Here is a 19,542-nt window from a genome sequence, read left to right on the forward strand (position 1 = left end):
AAAAAATGGGAGCGGGAAGTTTGAATAAAATTGATCATTGGGTGGGTCAGAGAATATTCTAGCCGAGTGTAGACGTTTGTTATTTATTTTATTTGACTAGTTGATAATAATATTGATGATGATGATGATGAGGATGATGATGATATTGAATATATGAGCGCAAACTCAGTTGATCTGTTATACGGCCTCGCCCATTAAAAACGGCCGGGTGCAATTACGTTTAAAAATAGCAAAGAGAGCCGAGTATAGAGGATCGTTGGTTGCGAGCGATTGCATCAGACACACGATGAAGTCGGAAAACGTCAGAGAGAGAAAAAGAGACCGCGATATAGTGAATAAAAAGAGATAAAAGGAAGAGTGAGTGAGTGAGTGAGTGAGAGGGAAAATAAAAAATAAAATAAAGAGTGATGCACACAGATGAGTAACAGTGTCTGTCTGGTGCATCCTGTTCCATTGCTCATTCTCCTGCAGATGCTTGATGCTGCTCTCCGACTCTCTGTGATATGTTTCTTCTTTATTTCTTTATTTTTTTGACTATCTGCTCTCTATCCCGCTACGCCTTCTATTGGGTAAACTAACGTGACGAGTCGCGCGCGATTATACCGCAGCTAGGACTGAGTACGGATAATTACGCAGTGTATCATACGAAAAACGATCTCTGCACTGTCTGTGTGAGTGTGTTATGTGTCAAGCAGGTCGTCAACAGTGAGGATAGTCGTCGTTTAGTTAACGAACCCCAATACGATTAACAAACGCCCAGTCTTCATTTTGTTACTTTTAAAAATTTAAATTACGCGGGTTTTAATTTATTACTCTAGACATGATGATTTTTTATGCCTAATAAATCTTTTTTTTTGTAATAAAATTCGCTTTTTTCAATTTTATCAAGTATAATTTCTTACTTATAATTAAAAGCTCTAAGAAAACAATTTTTTCCATTTTCTGAGACTACTCCATTTTGCACAATAAAAAAAATTTTCTGTATCAATTTTAAAAGTCTTACTTTCCGTTTATTTAATGAAGAAGGAGATTTACTAGAATTTGAATTTGAATTCAAATTCAAAATTCTAATCCTACTAAAAAAATCTCAGGAAAAAAATTATCAGATCGCCTCCAATTGAAATGAAAAAATTTAAAATCTCTACCAAATCTCAGCTCAATACTCTTTGTCCTAAAAACATTAAAATAACTGAGCAGCAATTTAATCAACAGTAATTTAAAAATCCAAATAGCAAATATGCGTAATTAATTTAAATTATTTAACCCGGGAGTATACCTACTGCGACAAGGATTAATCCAAAGAGACTGATAGTAGCAGGGTTTGTAAGCCGTTAAAGTTAGTAGTTAGCATCAGCTAAACAGAGACGCACACAGTACAAGTTATGCAAAGAAATGTAGATGCAAGAGTAGTAAGAGAATGACTTATGTAACGATGACAAATAACGCTAATGAGCCTACACCGCCTTCACAGCTCGGCTCTCTTCCTCTCCTCCTCTGACATAAACTACCGTCTTCCATTGTCGCAATACTCAAGCTCTTGAGTTTACTACTATACTATAGTGTACTCCAGGCTCTACTCTAGTCTCCACTATCCGACTGATTACAATCACAACTTGGTCTTATCTGCATGGGCTTACTCATTTTATTTAAAACTGTTTACACACAAAACTCTCAGCTCGAGAAAAGACTCGACCTCGTTCGTTACTATTTTTAAAAAAAAACTTCTCTACCATATTCGCTCATATTTATAATAAATATGTAGTTTTCAGTGTAAATGTTGGGATTCAGATTGAGATTAAAATTACAAATAATTATTTATCAGCTCGAGGTATTCGCGTATATTAAGAGATTAAGTCTATTAAATAATTGATTAGATATCGCGGACTAAATTCCCTGTAGATATTTCAAATAAATAATATATATATGTATGTAAATAATTAATAAATAATAAATGACTCACCTGGACTGGTCTGCCATGAGAGACCACCGATGAACATTTTCCTGTAAAAGAAAGATTCCATCAGCTCGAATCTTCACTCTTATGATTGATGCGGTCTCATAAATTATTATAATTTATAATAAATAAATAAAACTTAATTATAAAACATAAAACTTAAACTAAAACTAAAACAAAATGCCAGCGGAGGGTAACTTCCGGTTAGCACAACCCCCCCAGTCTCAGCGCATCGGCGCAAGGTGTCACCACATATCAACCATTTAAAACTCATTAACAAAAAAATAATTAACAAATTATTAAATAAAACGTAATTATAATAACAAATGTCTTTGCCCATGTGCCGCCCCCTCTCACAACAAATATATATATGAATATATATCCACTTTGGAGCTTTTTTCTTCACTTAATTTTACGTAAAATCTAATAAATATTTTTAAAATAAATGCAAAAATATTAAAACCCATAATTAGTTGGAAACTTTTTTGCGGGAAATTCAAATTTTAGTTTCGCGGGTTTTAAATAAAGTGAATGATTGATAGCCAATAATTAATCGATAAGCTAATTATAGTAAACATAAAAACAAACAAATTAAAATTCCCCTCCGGTATTTGATTCGCGGCTTCCCCATGAGCCCCCACCCCTGTGTCCAAGACAACGTGGCCACGTGATCGCGGTTGCTCTCCCCGCATTTGCGTCACGTGGCTGCGCTGACGAAATTCTAGGTCGAGGTGCTACGCGGTGATACAGATAGACACTGAGTAAATAAATAAGTCAAGTATACCTTGCACATTTCAAATAAAATAAATCTGGACTTTAATGCCTCAATAATAAATAATATATAAAATTTTAAATTGCATAGACAGTTTATTTTTTTTTATAAAATCACTGAAGAAAAGAGCTCCATTAGAGATCTCTTGGGTCTTATCATAATTATTATTATCACTAAAAAAAACGAGATCACACACAAGGTCGGGGACACAGCGCTCGATAATGACAGCATGTTTTATTATTATTATCATTACTGTTATTATCATTTGAAATGATAAATTCCGCGGCTTTTCTAGCGGCTCAGATGCGGCTCGCATACGTCGGTGTTGGTATGCGCGGGTGATAAAGGGGTAGTTGTGAAGCGGGGGTGGCAAACGGGCGATGGCGGTGGCGTTGCCGGAAAGAGGGGCCGCCAGGAGGTCCATTGCACGCCGTCTACATATATATATACATACATATATACATATGAATGTATAGATATATATACAACCCGGCGACGTTGCTCATCTACTCATTGATTCTCTCAACTCGGCTCAGCTCTATCATAATACAAATTTCCCGGCACAAATAACAATCCTTATAATGAATTGCTAGCTGACGTTTAACCGTACCCTGGATCGTTGGGCACCTCGGCCATGGATCCGCTTGCAACTATTTCTTGACTCTGCTGCTCCATAATTAAATCCTCCACAATAACACTCGTTACGATTTATTAATCAACAGTATTTCTTATCGAATCCGTAAACCCTCGGCACTCAAGCTAATGCTCTTGGGTTATTGTTGTTGTTGTTGTTGTTGATGTCTGACTCTAGTCTGACTATTCGCGTGCGCCTGTCCTGCTCTCGTGCAGCCGCCGCGACGAGTTACGCTCTCGTCCTCGTAGTCGTCAGATTCGCCCTCAACTCCCTGGACACCAGGTCAGTCTCCAAGAGGTTTGACGTTAAGTCACCACCAAATCACTTATCGTTTTATTATTTAATATAAATGTCTATTTATTTATTCAGTTAATAAGCAATTTAATCAGTTAATATATCAATCAATCAATCAATCAATCGATAAATCAATTAATTAGTTAATCAGTTCGTTTAAGTCTCTGAGACAGACGACAGCACGGCGCGCGCGCGTCTGCTGCAGGAGTTAACGAGGGCCCGCGTGTCCGCGCCGTGTGCGTCCACAATTTACAAATATCAATTACAATCCCGCCAGTTAGTTAGCAGCACCAGTACCAGGATCAGTTCTCTTAATCCTGTGCAATTGGCTCCTGACAAATTATTGAGATTTTTTATTTTTTTAAACTCCAAAGTAGCACCACCAGTAGTAGCAACCGACGACTAATCGGAGTAATATGTATGTATGTATATATATATCTATAGATATATGTATATCGGAGTAAACAATATTACGATGATGATGAATATTGATGTTATTATTATAATTCCACAGGATGTTATTATTTGTGGACACAAGCACAGACAATTGTTATTGCTAGACAAGTGAAACCGGCGGGTGCCCTACTACTGACTACTAAAAACTAAGAAGGTAGAGGTTACGTGGCTGCGCGGTACGGCGACTGATGACGGGCGGCGGCCGGTACTCGGACGTGCGACGCGCTCTGCTAGAAGTTCGACGCGACACTGCGCTCTCCGCAAGGGGCGGCGGGGGGTGGAGTGAGACGCGGTACAAGCGGGATATTCTTACAGTGGGGGATATCGCGAACTTGCTTCAATACCGCGGATAAGAGAGAGTGAGAGGAAGGCGTTTGTGCGGCTGCGCAACTCGCCCGACCGAGATCCACTACACGCAGAGCCGACAGACACCACACACACCCACCCACTTTCGTGTATGTAGACCGTGGACACAGCGACAAGTTCCGATACTCGAGCCCGCGCTTGCCAAGGGTCCAAGGGGAAAAATAAGGTGGTGGAAAGACACAAGTGGGGCACAACCCGGCCCGCCTCTTGCTGTCTGCTCGCCTGCTCTCTCGGTTTGCCGCCACGCCGGGACGTCTGACTGTGTCCGAGCATGCACTACTTGCACTACTTGCTGCTAACAAACCCCCTTTCATACTTAACTAGTAGAGTAGACCTCCTATGCTACTGTCGTGTCAATGCTGCATCCATGCTGCAGTATAGTTTAATAATTATTTCAAATAGAAAAAATATCACTTTTTTTCTTGACTACGTCGCGGTAAAAATTTTGATAAATCTTGACAATTATTAGGTCTTTACACTGTAAAAATTTTTTTGACTAGGTGTAAAAATTTTGGTGTGAAAATTACACCAAATTCGGTGTTAAATTTAGGCGGTGTGAATTAAAAATTTTTACACCGCCAAATGTATAATTCATGATAATTTTGCATGGAGAAAATTAATCATAAAAATTTTAAATGTTCAAAATACTATTTAATATCTAATTAAAATTAATGTAGTTATTAATTAAGTAGTTGAAAATTTTCTATGATCGTTTGTTGCTCATTAATCAAAATTACGAGTAACACGGAATGGTGTAAAAAAAGTAGATTACACCGTGGAAAAATTATATGATACTGAAGTTAGCAGACGTCTATTAATTTTGGGATTTTTTTTTAGACGATAAACCCATAAAAGAAAATATTTGAAAAAATTGCACCTGTAGTTTTTTAAATTTTCTACATCTGCATATTTTTATTTTATTTTCTTGCAATCGATTTGTTGAGAAACAAAAATTAAAAAATTTTTAAATGTCTACTAACTTCAGGATCATAAAATTATACGGAGAGAATTTTACACCACTATTTCACACTACAAAGTGTAAAATTCTCCGGGTCCATTTACACCGAAATTTTTTTAGTGTAAATTGAAATTAAAAAAAAAAACAAGAACTAATTCAATAAACCGCCGAAAGAAACTGATGCAGCGAAAAATAATAATAATAATAAAAATAAATATTGGTCGGAAATTTATAAGAGTAACTGATGGTAAGTGAGCTTTCGTAAACCTCCTTATCTCATGTCTCTGCTCTAAATCACGCATGGCTCAGAAGCAACGGCCATTTGCATAATCATAATGCCGGTCACGTAACGGCTGCGTGCAACCGCGTGCGCTTCGGCATCCTCTACCTGGCCTTTGATTTATACCAACATATCGAAGCCTAGTCTGCACAATATACATATACATATATGTATACATATATATCTGCATATAACAGCCGGGTTACATACGTCTTCTTACGTCCGTCTATCACTATCATATCACATCGCACAACAAACGACTCGGGCGAGCTTAAAGCTTCCTCGCTATCACGTAAATTTCATTTTAAAGCTCTCGCCCGAGCAAGAAATCGCTCAATCGGTTATCCAGACACGTATTCAGATTTTATCTACCAGCAAATCTCTATCGCATTATCTTCATTGATAACTGTCACACGTCATTCAACAATTTATATTCACATGGATCCAATATTATTAAATATAAATATAAATACTCAGTACTAACACTCAGAAATATCTTTGTTATTATTATTATTATTTATTTGTTGAATTAACTCGGTAATAAAATAAACTAAAATCAATTGGCTAACTAGTAGCAGATGTTGGAAGAGTATCAAACCGTGAGACCTCGTTTAGTATCAACATCCACTAGTATTAGTACAAGTAGTAGATGTTGCAATAGTAGTAGAAGTAGTAGTAGTAGTAGTTCAGATAGTCTGATAATTTTAACGACAAACCAGTGTGTATGCGACACTCGGTGTTCATAGCATCGCATCCGGCTAATGACGAGGGTGGAAGTTAAAGCGATGGCAAGTGAGTATACACTCAAGGGTAAAATGAATAAGAGAAGGACAATAAATGTCGTTCGAGTACCTAAAATATATATATACATATATATATATGGGTGTGTGTGTGTAGAAGTATGTAAAGGTATGAAATAGAAATAGATAGAGCTTTGTAAATACAATGACACTAGGACACATACGTTTGTCACGCAACACATATGCCGCGTGTTGGTACACGAGTAACGCGTCCACACGGATCAAGTGGAAGCTCTCAATCAGACGTCGAGTCGGGACGCGACGCGGCAACGAAATCCATCGATCAACTCAATTAACTAATTGCCCTTGCCACCTCCAGGTCTCGATCCCAGAACCACTGGTTTAATTCTGGACCCAGCCTTAAACCAACACTTTTAAATCACTACATAAATCAGGTAGTCGTTGTTTTAACTGATATGTCAACGGTAGAGTTCAGAGATAGAGATTCTAAACGAGACGATACCAGACGAGGGAATTGAGAATTTTAGAGAATAAAAGTTTTCGACGTAAGCACCTGGATAAATAGAGTCTGGAGTGTTGGTAGCTACGGTGGAATTTCAAGGCGTGGAAGTAATCTTGTTTTTAAATGCAAGGCAGACGCACTAATAAGTCGAAAACCAGTCAATTAACGAGCGCTGGGTCCTAAGTAAATAAGCCTCAGGTGTCTAAACGATGTGAGGTAATGCATGTGTTACTTGTACTAATACTAATATCGAGGTTACTAATACTATTACTTTTATGTGAGGAAAAATAAAAGAATTTTTATAATAAAATCAGGAATTGCTAGTTAGTATCTTGGGTAAATACACTCGAGTGTGATATATAATTAGGGGATGGACCTGGTGATTAAGACGAAAAAAAATCATGAGAGATAAAATGAGTCGTTAAAAAAAAAATTTAGAGATAAAATTTTTTTAGTAAACGTATCAAGGAGAGACAAAATGCAATATGACCTAAAGGTTAATAAAAATTTGAATTGTGAAGCGAAATGTCTTCCATAGAAAAATTTTTAAAATACAAAATTGATTTTAAAAAAAAAAATCTGTCTATCAGTTGACCCTGCGAGCCAGCCCTCAAACTTTCCCCTTCTTAAGCTCGAAAACTTTGTCATGAATAAATTTTTGAGCACTTCGAGCTCGAAAATATGTTTGTATGCCATTGACCGATTTCGATGGTTGAGGCGGGATTCGACGCGTTTTATGGATTTCTAGAGTTGGTTAAATTTCGGAATTGATCGGATCAGTCCCTTCGAAGATAATCGAAGAAAACCGTTTTTCACCATTTCTTTCTCGATCGCTTTCTCTCGAACTAATAAACCGATTGAGATGGTTAAGGCGGCAATCGACGCGTTTTATTGAATTCTAGGGCTGATTAGATTTTGAAATTGATCGATTGAGCCATTTCTGAAAAATTTGAAAAAAACTAAAAAAAATTTTTTTTTTTTTGTATTTCTGCTATATCTTAGAGTCCATTCGATTGATCGATTTAAAATTTTCAGAAAAGTTGACGGCAAAAAACTCTTTCGATTGCCACCTCAACCATCTCAATCGGTCAATTCATTAAAAAGATATCAAGAGTTTACATCCACACACACACACACACACACACACACACACACACACACACACACACACACACACACACACACACACACACACACACACACACACACACACACACACACACACACACACACACACACACACACACACACACACACACACACACACACACACACACACACACACACACACACACACACACACACACACACACACACACACACACACACACACACACACACACACACACACACACACACACACACACACACACACACACACACACACACACACACACACACACACACACACACACACACACACACACACACACACACACACACACACACACACACACACACACACACACACACACACACACACACACACACACACACACACACACACACACACACACACACACACACACACACACACACACACACACACACACACACACACACACACACACACACACACACACACACACACACACACACACACACACACACACACACACACACACACACACACACACACACACACACACACACACACACACACACACACACACACACACACACACACACACACACACACACACACACACACACACACACACACACACACACACACACACACACACACACACACACACACACACACACACACACACACACACACACACACACACACACACACACACACACACACACACACACACACACACACACACACACACACACACACACACACACACACACACACACACACACACACACACACACACACACACACACACATACATACATACAGACACTCGGACATCCTTTTGAAAATAGTCAGAATAGTTTCCTAGGACCTCAAAACGTCAACATCTGATGAAAACTCGATTTCAGAAAATCGGGATGAAACCAATAACTTCTCGAATTTTTGAAAATTAACAATTTTCTCAGCGGGAAGTTAAAAAATAATAATTTAGTTACTTCTATATATTATTAGAAGGATTGATTAAAATTTTTTGTAAAAAGTCAAGTATTTGGTGATGGGGAAAATAAAAAACTTGTGAACAAGTGGTAAAAAAAGGTGAATGAATAAATAAATTTGAACAAGTTACACTTGTGTCTTAACTTGGTAATTTAAGGTTTGTATACCGGCACAGTAATTATGATGTTTAAAGCCACTTCAGAAAACATTTTTAAGTACAAGACCAAGAAGCGTGTTTATGATGTAGTAAACTAAAACCAAAAAGTAAGCTAGAGTGAAGGTAATTACATAAATTAGTAAAACACGGGGGACTCGCGCTAAAAGTTACGTCGCTATTCTCTCCATACACTCGAAGAGAACCCACCGAACTAATTAATTATCCAATTAAACATTAGTCTTGCATACAAATATCGCAAATAGATAAATTAATGTGTTTGTTAATTAATTTAAATAAATAGTTTGAGTAGCATAATGTAATGCATTACCATTTATACTCGTCTTTCCGAAAATTTTGCTCGTTCGTCTTTTTCAGTCGATGTCAAAATAAAAATTTTAATTATTACTCAGTAAAAAACGTTGTGTATCTGTGTTAAAAATAGTCCGTGTTTAATTTTTTGTGTTAAATCACCACATTTTATTGTGTTACTTTGAAATTTTAAATCGATCTACTAGTTAACACTTCAAATGTGTTATTTAGTACAAAAATTGAAAGTATTTTTTATCCCAAGAACCCTTATGAAAATCAGTCTAAATCCGTTTAATTTAATTGTAATTAATTAAAAACGTAAGACTAATTATTCACGAATAATTAATCTGCCATTTTTATTTTTACTGTTGTTATTATTTTTTATTTTTTCTCTCTATCGACTACTGGCAGCACTAGCGTACCAGTATAAGTTTGAAAAAGAGAGCGGCATCTAAGACAAAAAGGCGGGATATTTAAAAAAAATATTAAACTGAAAATAAGAAATAAAAAAATCAAATTGATCATTTATAAGTTGAATAAATAATGATCCTGAATTTAGCAGACAATTAAAAATTTTTGGATTTTATTTTCAACTAATTAATTACAAAAATTAAAGAAATTAAAAATATGCACGTGTAGAAAATTTTAAAAACTACCCTGGTGGAAATTTTCCGGACTTTTCTCTGAAAAACTCTGAAAAAGTCTTTAGAGCTCTGAAAAAGTCTTTAAAATTTTAGAACTGAGTTTTTCAGAGAAAATTCCGAAAAATTTCCACACTGAAAAAAATAATCGCTAGCTGCTAGCGATTTTTTTCGTTAGCAGCTAGCGATTTTTAATCGTTAGCTGCAAGCGATTATTTCGCTAGCGGCTAGCGATTTTTTCTTTAGCAGCTAGCGATTAAAAATCGCTTGCTGCAAGCGATTATTTCGCTAGCTGCTAGCGATTTTTTCGCTAGCAGGTAGCGATTAAAAATCGCTTGCTGGAAGCGATTTTTTCGCTAGCTGAAAGCGATTTTTTCTTTAGCAGGGAGCGATTAAAAATCGCTTGCTGGAAGCGATTTTTTCGCTAGCGGGTAGCGATTAAAAATCGCTTGCTGGAAGCGATTTTTTCGCTAGCTGGAAGCGATTTTTTCGCTAGCAGGTAGCGATTAAAAATCGCTTGCTGGAAGCGATTTTTTCTTTAGCAGGGAGCGAATAAAAATCGCTTGCTAGAAGCGATTTTTTCTTTAGCAGGGAGCGATTAAAAATACTATTTTTATCAGTTAAATAAATTTATAAATATACATATTCATATATATTTATACATATATATAAATATATATTTATATATTCATATATATTTATACATATATATAAATATATATTTATATATTCATATATATATATATATATATATATATATATATATATATATATATATATATATATATATATATATATATATATATATATATATATATATATATTCATATATATATATATATTTTAATGAAAAAAACAGTATTTTTAATCGCTCCCTGCTGAAGAAAAAATCGCTTCCAGCTAGCGAAAAAATCGCTTCCAGCTAGCGAAAAAATCGCTTCCAGCAAGCGATTTTTAATTGCTCCCTGCTAGCGAAAAAATCGCTTCCAGCTAGCGAAAAAATCGCTTCCAGCAAGCGATTTTTAATCGCTACCTGCTAGCGAAAAAATCGCTAGCAGCTAGCGAAATAATCGCTTGCAGCAAGCGATTTTTAATCGCTAGCTGCTAAAGAAAAAATCGCTAGCCGCTAGCGAAATAATCGCTTGCAGCTAACGATTAAAAATCGCTAGCTGCTAACGAAAAAAATCGCTAGCAGCTAGCGATTATTTTTTTCAGTGCACCAGGGTACAGATGCAATTTTTTCAAATTTTTTTTTTTTTATAATTTACCGTTTTAATTGAAATCCAAAAATTATTATACGTCGGCTAACTTCAGTATTATGAATAAATGATATTGAAGTTAGCCGACGTCTAATAATTTTTGGATTTTCTTTTAGACGGTAAATTATAAAAAAAAAAATTTTGAAAAAGTTGCACCTATAGTTTTAAAAATTTTCTATAAGTGCATTTTTTCAGTTTTCATTTTTTTTGTAATTGATTTGTTGAAAAAAAAATCCGAAAATTTTGAATTGTCTGCTAACTTTAAGATCATAATAAATATTCATAATTAAAAAAAAAAGTAATGATTAAAAATGAAATGAGCGATTGAGGTATGTACTTTTGGATTTTCCAACATTTGTTTTATCTTTATATACATATATAAATATAATGATTAGTAATAGTTGTAGTACAATCAATAACTCGAACAAACAACAAGCTTTGATAACCCGAACGAAAAGTTTTCTCGGTGTAAGAATCTCATTGGGAATAGATCCCACAAGAGTCAAGTGTATATTACTACCTGAAATGGTATTTTCTGTAAGCATTGATACCAAGAGAATAACAATTGAAGGTATAGAAACGCCAATGGAGTATACAGATATAAGAGAAAATAGATTGATCAAGAGAGACAGAGGTAGAAGACAAAGTCTGGTGCGGGGCTCGGGGGTGGATAGTGGCTGCGGTGATAGTACCGGATCGAAAAGACGTACGGGAGGGGTTCCAGTCGGGGTTGGGGGCTATATAGTTTAGCCGGGGGTGGGACTGAGCCTGCACTGCAGGCACATTTATAGAGCAGAGCCGTGGAGACATAAGCACTGGCTCACACCGAGGATATGCTTCCTAATGCGAAGGATACTAAGTGAAATAAGGCCCCATTACTTCCATGTTCTTCTTTACCTCTATGATTTCGTACAGATTAATCGCCATTATCGCATTTAATTATTTATTTGTCTACTAATACAAAACAATGGCTCGGTATCAAAGAGGATCAGTATTTAAAAGAGAGGAATGTCGATTTAAAAGAAGCTTAGAAATCTAACAGGCCGGTTTGTAAAACGAGGAAGGAAGCTCTAGAGATGGGATCGCGTGTCCTAGTTTTCGTGCCGTCTTACCAATGATTTAAAGCTTGAGAAACTATGCAGATAAGGTGTAGTCGACTAAGGAGAAGCAGGAGAAGAAAGAGAGGAACAAGGAGAATAAGAAGAAGAAGGAAGTTAAGATGGAGAAAGACTAGCAGTCGTTCTAGTAAAGACTTGAATGCGGAATTGCGCTTGCAACTTACAAGTGAGTGTGCAATGAGTACTGACTACTAGAGTGAATGCACAAATTTCTTCATACGTTATAATATTTCCATGTCTTGTCTTTTTACAATGCCGCTGAGACAACGATAAACAACTTTAAATCATATTCGCGGATATTTCATCCTACAAAAATATATTTTATTGCGCTACGTACTAGTGTCGCCCGAACCATTGACTTACACTACTTTATTCACTTACTTCTTATTCATACGCCCAATAGACTAAAATATATACAAATGTATAGAGTGGAATTAATCAAGTAAATGATTCCTGTCTGGTGTTTTTTGGAAAGTCTGCGGGGTTTACAAATAGCTATTAATATTTGTTAATAGACAGCTATTTTAGAGTTATGGCTGGTAAACATTAAAGTAAAAAGGCCATTCAGCATCCGAAATGGAAGTAGATTTCTATATATATATAGTAGGTTGAGCCAAAAAAACCAACCTATCGAATTTACGTCTTAAAAAGGACCTATATATCGTGAAAAAAATTCTCCCATTGGACAAAATTTTTAGCTCAATTTTAAAAGGTGTCGGTAGCCATTTGAAATTTTCCATTTAAATAACATGCAAAAAAATATTTTTTGATTAAAAATATTATAACTTTTGAACCATGTGAGACAAAAATTCGGCTCTAGAATATTCTTGTAGGGCATTAAATTTCTTAAAAGAAAGTCCTGGGAGCCGAATTTGTAGACTTGATATTTCGTATACTAACAGGCTATCAAAGTCTAGAGTAAACAGAATCATACAAATTTAAGGCTTTATTTGGATTTTCCAAATACTTTTCTTTTATTGTGATCGATAACAAAATATTATTTGTTACAACGTGGATATTGTTGGTGATTTCATTGCACTACATGTAGAACAAATTTTCTCATAGTATTGATATTTTTAATATCAAAGCCTTAAATTTGTATGATTCTGGTTACTCTAGACTTTGATGGCCTGTTAGTATACGAAATATCAAGTTTACACATTCGACTTGTAGGACTTTTTTCAAAGAAATTTAATATCATACAAGAATATTCGAGAGCCGAATTTTTGTCTCACATGGTTCAAAAGTTATAATATTTTTAATAAAAAAAAATTTTTTTGTATGTTATTTAAATGGGAAATTTCAAAAATAGCTACCGACACCTTCTAAAATTGAGCTGAAAGATTTGCCCAATGGGAGAATTTTGTTCTCGATGTATAGGTCCTTTTTAAGACATAAATTCGATAGGTTGGTTTTTTTGGCTCAACCTAATATATAGTTTAATAATCACCTGTCAAAAATTTTCAAAGACATAAACAATGACATTCTCACCATAACACATAAGTCAATTATGTGACTTTGAACCCTTATCAAAAGTGGAACAATTATCGTAAAACAAAAAATAAAAAAGGAAAACATAGCTTTTTCTATCGGTTATCAAGTTCTTTTTACATAATAAGGATAGATACACCCGTTAGAAAGTTATTTACGAAAAAAGCCGAAAAAGTAGGATTTTTCGTTATTTTTTGAATTTCAAATGTCCACCATTTCTAAACTAGTTGAACGATTTAGCTCATCTTCAAACTTAACCGTGATAATCGTTCATAGAATAAGTATGCCAAGTTTCATTAAGATTCGTTGAAAATTGTGGCCGCTATCGTCGCAACAACGCGCGTTATATTACATATATAGGGGCGGGAGGGGCAAAAGGGGGTACTTAAGGAAAAACCAAGTTTTCGAGGACTCAAATACGCTAAATCTTTTTTTTTTTTAATGATATTCAAAGTAAATAGAAGAAATTTTCAGTTACCGTTGAAAAAAAAAATTTTTCATTTCTGCGGGCAAAGTTGGGTACCCCCTAAAAAATGTAAGTAAAAAAATTTCTGGATTTTAAACGAATTTGATTAAGTTGAATTTTTTTTGTAAGTAATTTACATGGAAAAAAATTATATTTTACATGTTTATTGGATACAAAAGAAGAAAAAAAATTTTTAATAGTTTTTATCATAAAACAAACGTCATTAATATTTTTCAACTGACAATTGATTTTTGAAAAAGTTTACCAAAAAAAATTCAAAGTAACGCTTAATTATATTTACAGAAGTGATGTTAGAATGTTTAAAAATCATTTAAAATATAAAATTTTTGGGGTACCCCGTTTTGCCTACCCTACCCCCTTCCCCTATAAACTTCTGAACCAATGGTATTTTTGAAACCTACTCGATGAATTATGATAGATTATGGCAAAATTCTTTGAAAATTCCATCATGAAGACAAATGCAAAAGATAGATTTCTATGAAATCTACTAAAAATAAAAAAAAGATGTATAAAAATATCTAAAAGATGGATTGATGGAAATGTTAAAATTTGTTTCGTCTTTCTTAAGCTATTGAAGTGAGGTGATTTTATATTTCAAGAGACTGCAAGTACAATATGTTTGACGAGGGTGAAAAAGTGCTGACGATATTCACACTCCCGTCGAAAATGTAACTCTCTTTCTTTCTTTATTTATTTTTTTTTTTTTATTTCATATATCTCTATCTCTATTTCATTCTTTTATTCTCTGGTTCTTGCTTTATGCAGTGGTTATACTGATGTTGTGGTCGTAAAAATAGAAGATATTGAAAGTCACGTACACATAGCCACTAGAGTGCGAAGACTTTGGTTGGGAGCGTGAATCGTGAAACGAAAAGTAGCAGAGAAAGAGAAGCGTTTTACGCCAAGTTGAATCTCGATGTGGATGCCACGTCAGGAATTTCATTGAGAGTTCGATGCGTTAACGTGGCATTTTTTTACCAACCGAAATCAATTTTGAATTATTTATTATTTGTAAATATAAATATATATATACTGCATTTAACACCTACTCGATATCTCTGTCATCATTTTTTACCGAATCAGAATCGATTAAAATAAGAAACGCACGAGAAGTATTTGAAAATGAATAATAAAATATTCAATTGATATCTATTATTGTCTCTTTTGAGGCATTAAATTCATATATATCTATATATGACAAAAAATTGTTACTTTCAATTGAAGAAAATCCGAGATTAAGAAAGCGCTCTTCATCAGTCATCCTTTTCTAACTCTGTGAGATTTATCCAATTGAAAAGGCTTAAGCCAGTAATCCTGTCTCGCAGCTTGCTGGTGACACACATGAATCACAAATAATATAATACATTATCATACCCTTCAATATTATCCTTATTATGTTTTTTTTTAATTTTTTTATTTCTATTATTATTAAATTCTTTTTAAAAAAGCTTTTGCTAAATAATTTTTGTTAAAAATGTAGACAACTCTATGTAAAAAAAAATTCGTTCCAAAAATGTTCCTGACTGTGAACTTTCGAAATTAAGACAATTCTGAACTTTGAGTTGAACATTTTTGGAACTTTAAAATAATTAGAAGTGTAAAAAATTTTGAACTAGCGCGGAATTTTCTTGCGGGGTTTTTTTTTTTTGAAATTTTTTAGGCAAAATTTGAATGATTTGAATTCACAATTTTGTGAATTCATAATAAGTTCATAATTAGACAGAAAAAAAGGACTTTTTGGCGCAAGCAAAATTTTTCACTATGAAATGAAACCAAAAATTTTTTTCGGACTAGAAATATCTCTCGAGAATAAAAAATTTTTCTTGCCTCAAGATTTCGTTTTCAATTCGTAATGCAAACAAATTCTTTTCTTGGGGCGAGTAAAAATTTTTTGCGCCGAGAAATCCTTTTTTTTCTGTGTAGTTCTAATCACTCATTTTTTGGACTTTTTTTGAACAAGTCAAAAAAATGAAAAGACTGACCCTCCCAAAAAGTTCTAATAAAATTCAAAAAATGTTCGTAAATATTTTCATATCATTTTGATTTTATTTTTGCTTTATACCTGAATAATTCTTGTAAGAGTAAAAAATCTTTATAATTCCTATTTAATTCCTTTTTTTTTAATTTTTTTTAAACCCAAAAAATTGTCAAATCAAATTATTTTTGCTCAAAAAAATAAAATAAAATAAAACCGCGCAAGAAAAGTCTACACTAGCTGTAAATTGTTCACTTTCTAATTTTTTCAAAATTCCAAAAACGTTCAACTTAAAGTTCCGAATTGTCTCAATTTCGGAAATTTACTGTCATGAACGTTTTCGTACCATTTTTGGAACGAATTTTTTCCACACAGGACATGTTGAGAATTATTTAATTTTCTTTATATTTGAAAAAAATTTTTACCGCCAATTTTCTGATTTAAAATCGAAGTGAAATTTTTTCATTTTCTCTAGCTCTTTTTTTTCTAACAAACTCCTCAACACAATAAATAATTAATTAAAACAATTAATGAAAAGAAAAATATAATTTCGAAAATAAAAGATATTTGCTGGTTAAACAGGAGTTTTGTTTGTTTAAATGGTGAACTCGGTATTAAATAAATACAGGAGTAAAGAATGGCAGAAAACCTAATATACGAAAATTTTATCGCAAATAAACCACTGGAACGAGCTCGCGGCGTATAGATCTGACACTGCGATGGGATGTTTTACTTTTTTGGTGGTCACAGAAGTTACTCAAGTGAAACAAACATGTCGTCGTCACATCGCGCCTTTTTTTACTACCGGTTTTTTACCCTCCGTTTTACCGGATAAAAGGTCTAGGTGGCGCCACTTGACGACGTTATATTTTTTGCTTAAATTTTTAAGTCTCTTCTACAAAACGCTCACTTTAACACTCGATATCTTTCTAAATAATCAATTTATGACAAAAAAAAAATTACTGTAACAAATTATTTACTTTATCTTTAGAATAATAACGTCGTTAAATAATTTATGTATCAAGATAAATAATAAAAAAAAATATATATATATAATATTAGCCATAAAAATGATTGTGCTGTCTGTGCCTGAGCATAGGCAGATCTAGAAGCACATCCAGAGCTAGAGCCAGAGTTATTTCACAGTGTAGAGAGAGTGGAATGATCGTCTTATCTGGTCGTTTCCGGTCCAGCGAGTCGGAAATGCGTAATAGGAGAATGAAAGAAGCACGTTGGCTGGATCCAGATCCCAGAGCCCATAGACCAGAGAACTCAGTTGATGCTGGATCCGAAGTGAATAAGGGGACAGCAGGAAGCAGGACGCGTGGCTGCTGATTCGCTCCCTAGGGCCAACGGGTTACGACCGATTACGCCTTGTCGTCTCTTTTCTTCTCGCAGACATCCAATGCCCGGTGTCATTTTACTGCCATTTGATAGCCACATCAATTGTTAAAACCATCCCACTAAAATACATAAAACTATCGAGAAAAATAATAAATTTATTTCCGTAAACTTTATTCGAAAGCAATAGATAAATAATTAATATAAATTTTAAAAATACATTCAGTCGGAGTTACTGGTAAATTGAAGCAGCTAAACATCAGTACGGTAGACTGGTAGACAAGTAATTGCGTCCACTCGATCTAACATGAGAGTGTAGTATTAGTAGTTGTTGTTGTAATGAGTTAATTCACATGTCCCGATAATCCAATGATTTCTACTCTACATATCCTTCTCTCTGGCTCTATAAATCCCCATATACGTGAACGATATCAATAGGGGGCGCAATCCATTTGGATGATCCGCACGATTGGTTATAAAGCCGTATATGATATCCACCGGTTTTAGGATTTCAGGATCCCAGGATTCCAGCGAAACTTGCATTACACGAACATCAAACATCCCCATGCGTCTATTCATTTAATTAATAGAGTTAAAAAATAGTGATTAACTAAAGTAGGTGAATTATTTAGAGTTCTTTTAGCCGTGACTCTTGATATTTTTCTTTATTCTTCATGCACATGGTGCACTTGTTAAAAAGCTTGTTCATAGAGTGGTGTAGTGGTCCACACTGTCGCGGATGAAAGCAAGTGTGTCTAGATAGCGCTGAGGAATTTACACAAAGGGAGAACATCTACGTTCTCTTCTTCATCTTGTTCTTGTTCTTCTTTTCCTTCTTCTTATTCTTCTTACTCTTGTCACCCTTCAGTCATCCACCTTGTTCGGCACTTAAACTTGTTCATCATTCCCGTCGTTGTCATTGTCTACTTCAGGGAGGTCTCTAACCGTCTTGCTCATCAACTCACCACTCTGCTCACCGGTACCATCCTCGCAACCTCTCTTTAACTCTTACTCAGTATACAGCAGTAGTCTATAGTTATATTAGTAAAGGTAGTTGTGGAAATTTAGTTGCTATTGTCTCTCAGAGGAACGCCCGATCACGCCCGAACGTTCTCGTCGAGCTGCTGCCAAACGCTGACTATCGGGCCGTGACACGAATTTTATTGCGTCCTCTTATTTCCTTTCCTCATTCCACCCCACCCCACCCCGTTCTTCTTCCTCAATAAAAGTATACAACAGCCTATTGCCAGTAGTTTTGCCTGTCCCTTGAGTGTAATACAATTGCTCACGTCCTTGGGTAATTTTTACTCACAACCCAACAGCCAAGTGAACCAAAAAACTTACAATAAAACAAATAATCTCAATAAATAAATCAATAAGCCCATTAACAACGAGTCCAGTAACCCGTGTTGGAATTATAGAGCTTCTTTAATTAATTTCTATTTTATTATCGTATAATCAGCAATCTACTCAGCTGGGAGTGAACCTCCGCCTTTACCTCTGCCTCTGCCTCAACTCGACATCGAAAAATTTATATAAAAAAAAAGGTATGACTAAAATAGATATAAGAACAAAAAAGGTGTCCGGAAGTGAATGCAACGCCTCATTGTCGTTGGTTGGATCGATGATGGAAAGTGTAAAGAGACCGAGAAGAGAGAAGAGAGGAAGGGTTCTTGTCATGCACATTGGTATTGAGCTTGA

At 34.9% G+C, this 19,542-nt stretch overlaps 1 protein-coding gene across 5 annotated transcripts in view; it reads right to left on the reverse strand.

The window, feature by feature from the left end:
- LOC130665690 (RNA-binding protein Musashi homolog Rbp6) overlaps positions 1-4,369 on the reverse strand; it is a 531,909-nt gene extending 527,540 nt beyond the window's left edge. For 3 of the 5 annotated variants that reach the window (XM_057466190.1, XM_057466188.1, XM_057466187.1), the window contains exons 1-2: positions 3,337-4,369; positions 1,961-2,001 (exon numbers count right to left, since the gene is read on the reverse strand). In XM_057466190.1, the coding sequence (XP_057322173.1) occupies positions 1,961-2,001; positions 3,337-3,401 (106 nt within the window). In that variant the 5' untranslated portion in view covers positions 3,402-4,369. The remainder of the gene's footprint in view (positions 1-1,960; positions 2,002-3,336) is intronic. The other 2 variants (XM_057466191.1, XM_057466189.1) reach the window with 1 other exon arrangement.
- Positions 4,370-19,542: the final 15,173 nt, after the last annotated feature.

Source organism: Microplitis mediator, chromosome 3, assembly GCF_029852145.1.
Source record: "Microplitis mediator isolate UGA2020A chromosome 3, iyMicMedi2.1, whole genome shotgun sequence".
Taxonomy (NCBI): Eukaryota; Metazoa; Arthropoda; class Insecta; order Hymenoptera; family Braconidae; genus Microplitis; species Microplitis mediator.